Source organism: Siphateles boraxobius, unplaced genomic scaffold (assembly GCF_051911475.1).
Source record: "Siphateles boraxobius isolate OS27281-9 unplaced genomic scaffold, OSU_SipBor_1 235, whole genome shotgun sequence".
In the NCBI taxonomy this organism is placed as follows: Eukaryota; Metazoa; Chordata; class Actinopteri; order Cypriniformes; family Leuciscidae; genus Siphateles; species Siphateles boraxobius.
In genome coordinates this window covers 285,001-290,000 of record NW_027508850.1, presented here as the reverse complement: position 1 = coordinate 290,000, position 5,000 = coordinate 285,001, and the positions used below count along the sequence as shown (strand labels likewise).

The window sequence follows — 5,000 nt, the reverse complement described above, 5'->3', positions numbered from 1 at the left end:
GGTAAAAATAAAAAGAAACAGGCCTATTCAATCTTCCCTGGATATTTTTTTAACGAAGAAATTAAATAATAGAAATCAGGAGAATGGAAGCAGCAATAAAAGAATGAGGACTGTAGTGCTGTCAGCAAAATGTATAAAAACTGCACTGCAACAAAAAAGTAATGGCATGCGTTTTTATATAATGCTGTTCATTTTTATTTTTAATTAATAGTGTAATAGAGTTTATAGTGCATCGTGCATTTTGTTTGGTATAATGTGAGGTATATCGTTCGGTAATGTCGTTATTCTAGTTCTACATGGCGGAGTGAGGGACTGCCATACTCTGATATCTTTAACCTTGAAGTTCCTGAACAGTTTAATTACAGCGCGTGGCAGACATAAATCTGAACAATAATTTACAGATAATGCTGTGTAGGGTGTTTATGGTAAGTTTATCGCGTGTTGAACATTCACCAGCTTTCATAATTCAGTCGCACATTAACATGGACATTCACCTCGTCCAGTGTTTTCACGATCTCCAGTGACGTCATCAGACTGTCCCACTGCATCCTGCGGGGTCCGGGAATCATGAACTCGATGATCCTGCGCGGATTATCCGGCACAGTTCCTTCGGCTTTATATCTGCACAAACAAACCATCGTTCATTCTGGTTCCCTCGATTTTGGGGAACCCACCTGGATCCCTCGATCTGTTTAGCGACTTTAAACTCACAGAAAGCCGCCGAACTCGTCCGATGGTTTCCTCCAAACTGTCACATCCTTCTGGAAGAAGCGGAGAAGAACTGATGTGTTTGAAACGCGCTAAACTCACACGCGGGAAATATTTAACTGACAGGATTTAAAGGGAACTGACGGATTTCTTAGCGATGTTCCACTCGGTTTCATTCAGACTGAGATACGAGACGAGCGTTTCCCGAAGCTGCAGAGATAAACTGCCCATCTGAAACATATTACTCATGTAATAACTGCCCATCTGAAACACAACTAATATTATCATGTAGCCTAATTAATGTAATAACAGTCTGCCCGTCACAAAGTAAAATATACATTATATAGGCGAAATTGTATTAATGAAACGCAATATAACTGATATTATCATGTAATAACTGCCCATCTGAAACACAACTAATATTATAATGTGATTAATGTAATAACTGCCCGTCATATAAGAAAATATTCATTATAGGCGAAATTGTGTTGTTAATAACTGCCCATCTGAAACACACATCCATGATGAACAGGTCTGTTATAACTGGAAATATTAAGTTTTATATATCAATTACGTAATAACTGCCTACCTGAAATGCAAACTATTCAAAATTATGTCTTTATTGCTGCATTTAAATCAAAATAAAATCACTCGTAACTCTTCAATAAGTTTTCTTATTTACAATTTACAAGCTTTCAGAAAGCATCTAAAAATCACAAACAGCTGATCAAACATGAATGAATAAATAAATATGATCATGTCATACCGTGTTGGCCAATATTCGCTCAGATGAAGGTGATTTACGCCTGTTGTTGATTTCTGTCATATCTGCACGATGTCAATACGCTGGACAGCCAATCAGAAGCGTCGTCCCCGCCTTACATGTATTTACCCTCATGTGATTGGTCAAGCGCAGAGCGAGGAGCTCATAGTCGCGAGCTGATTGGCTTTTTAAATCTCGGATGTTATTCGGTCAGTCTCTCACAGTAAGGAGACACCAGAGGGCGCAAAACAAACACATCAAACCGCTTTATTTCTACAATCACAGTCAACTAACACAGAGGACAGATGAAGTTTCATCCACTCAGATGTCGACATTGCTTAGTAAACCATCATCTCATGTTAAAACAGATAAATTACCAAAACACTAATAATAATACAAAAGATGAGAAAAATTATTTCATAGTAAAGTGTCATATGTTGTGGTTGCTGATGAGTTTCTGCATCCGGCGGATCTTGCGCTTGTTTTTGGGCATGATCTTGTTGTATTGTCCGTTTTTGATGAGGTGTTCTTTGCTGTGGTGGATCTGAGCGCCGTGTTGAAGCTGGAACGAACACAGAGCCTGAAGAGGCTTGAGAAGAACCTGCAGAAACACACACAGATATATCAGACACACACACACACACACACACACACACACACACACACACACACACACACACACACACACACACACAGATATCAGACACACATCAGACACACACAGATATCAGACACACACACACACACACACACACACACACACAGATATCAGACACACACACACACAGATATCAGACACACACACACATCAGACACACACACACACACACACACACAGAGATATCAGACACACACCAATATATCAGACACACACAGATATCAGACACACACAGATAACAGACACACACAGATATATCAGACACACACAGATATATCAGACACACACAGATATATCAGACACACACACACACACACACACACACACACACTGATATCAGACACACACAGATATCAGACACACACAGATATATCAGACACACACAGATATATCAGACACACACAGATATATCAGACACACACACACACACACACACACACACACACACACTGATATCAGACACACACAGATATATCAGACACACACAGATATATCAGACACACAGATATATCAGACACACAGATATATCAGACACACAGATATATCAGACACACAGATATATCAGACACACACACACACACACACACACACACACACACACACACAGATATCAGACACACACAGATATATCAGACACACACAGATATATCAGACACACACACAGATATCAGAAACACACAGATATATCAGACACACACAGATATATCAGAAACACACAGATATATCAGACACACACACACACACATCAGACACACACAGATATCAGACACACACATACATCAGACACAAACATCAGACACACACACACATCAGACACACACACACATCAGACACACACAGATATCAGACACACACCGATATATCAGACACACACAGATATATCAGACACACACAGATATATCAGACACACACATACATCAGACACAAACATCAGACACACACACACATCAGACACACACACACATCAGACACACACAGATATCAGACACACACACACATCAGACACACACATCAGACACACACACACACACATCAGACACACACACACATCAGACACACACAGATATATCACACACACACAGATATCAGACACACACAGATATCAGACACACACACACATCAGACACACACAGACACACACATCAGACACACACAGATATATCAGACACACACAGATATCAGACACACACACATCAGACACACACAGATATATCAGACACACACAGATATCAGACACACACACACAACAACACACATCAGACACACACAGATATCAGACACACACAGATATCAGACACACACAGATATATCAGACACACACACACACACACACACAGATATATCAGACACACACCGATATATCAGACACACACAGATATCAGACACACACAGATATATCAGACACACACACACACACACATCAGACACACACAGATATCAGACACACACAGATATATCAGACACACACAGATATATCAGACACACACAGATATATCAGACACACACAGATATCAGACACACACACACATCAGACACACACACACATCAGACACACACACACATCAGACACACACACACATCAGACACACACAGATATATCAGACACACACAGATATCAGACACACACACACACACACACACATCAGACACACAGATATCAGAAAAACACACACAGATATATCAGACAGACACAAACACACACACACACACACACATCAGACACACACAGATATCAGACACACACAGATATCAGACACACACAGATATCAGACACACACACACACACACACACACACACACACCAGACACACACACACACACCAGACACACAGAGATATCAGACACACACACATCAGACACACACCGATATATCAGACACACACAGAGATATCAGACACACACAGAGATATCAGACACACACAGAGATATCAGACACACACACATCAGACACACACCGATATATCAGACACACACAGATATCAGACACACACAGATATCAGACACACACACACACATCAGACACACACATCAGACACACACACATCAGACACACACACACAGATCAGACACACACACAGATATCAGACACACACACACACACACACAGATCAGACACACACACAGATATCAGACACACACACACACACACACACAGATCAGACACACACACAGATATTAGACACACACACACACATCAGACACACACACACATCAGACACACACAGATATATCAGACACACACAGATATCAGACACACACACACACACAGATATCAGACACACACACACACATCAGACCCGTGAGACACTCGTTGTGAACACACACCTCCTGGATGCTGAGGTTGTTCTCCATGATGGCTAATACGATGGCTGCACACTCCAGCGTGGACACACACATGTTGTTGGGTTGTGTGCGGATCACGTACTGACTGGAGGAGGCGCTGCGGAGCTGAACCTGCGGCAGAGGACAGAAAAACACTCGCTGGGTTCCTATTGGCTGATCTCATGTGAGTGACAGGCTGCCCCGCCCCCATCATCATCATTAGAGAAGAGGGAAGAGTTTACCTCTTAACCAGTTAACCCTGGTGCGACCTTATGGACATTTGTGTCTTTTTCAGTTTTGTTATTTTGATCATTTCACCTGTTAATGCCAACTCCATACATTTTACCACAGGTGTGTATTTATATTGGAATTTTACTATTTCACACCCATTTCCTTTGAAGCGGTGGTAAAACACGATTTCACTTTTCTAACTTTAGCTAGTGTGTAATGTTGCTGTTTGAGCATAAACAACATCTGCAAAGTTACAGCGCTTAACGTTCAAAGCAAAGGGAGATATTTGCTTTTAAAGAAAAGGACTACAACAAACGG

The 5,000-nt window shown here is 41.1% G+C and overlaps 2 protein-coding genes across 3 annotated transcripts in view; both read right to left on the bottom strand.

Moving 5' to 3' along the window:
• Positions 1-1,595, bottom strand: part of stard4 (StAR related lipid transfer domain containing 4) — a 5,647-nt gene extending 4,052 nt beyond the window's left edge. Inside the window, exons 1-4 of one of the 2 annotated variants that reach the window (XM_077240513.1) lie at positions 1,475-1,595; positions 853-939; positions 712-761; positions 495-621 (exon numbers count right to left, since the gene is read on the bottom strand). In XM_077240513.1, the coding sequence (XP_077096628.1) occupies positions 495-621; positions 712-761; positions 853-939; positions 1,475-1,534 (324 nt within the window). In that variant the 5' untranslated portion in view covers positions 1,535-1,595. Of the gene's footprint in view, positions 1-494; positions 622-711; positions 762-852; positions 940-1,297; positions 1,380-1,474 lie in introns of those variants that run through there. The other variant, XM_077240514.1, reaches the window with a different exon arrangement.
• A 128-nt stretch (positions 1,596-1,723) lies between these two features.
• The window catches only part of dtwd2 (DTW motif tRNA-uridine aminocarboxypropyltransferase 2), a 13,325-nt gene continuing 10,048 nt past the window's right edge, over positions 1,724-5,000 (bottom strand). Inside the window, exons 5-6 of the mRNA XM_077240512.1 lie at positions 4,455-4,583; positions 1,724-2,072 (exon numbers count right to left, since the gene is read on the bottom strand). Coding sequence (XP_077096627.1) covers positions 1,902-2,072; positions 4,455-4,583 — 300 coding nt within the window. The 3' untranslated portion in view covers positions 1,724-1,901. The remainder of the gene's footprint in view (positions 2,073-4,454; positions 4,584-5,000) is intronic.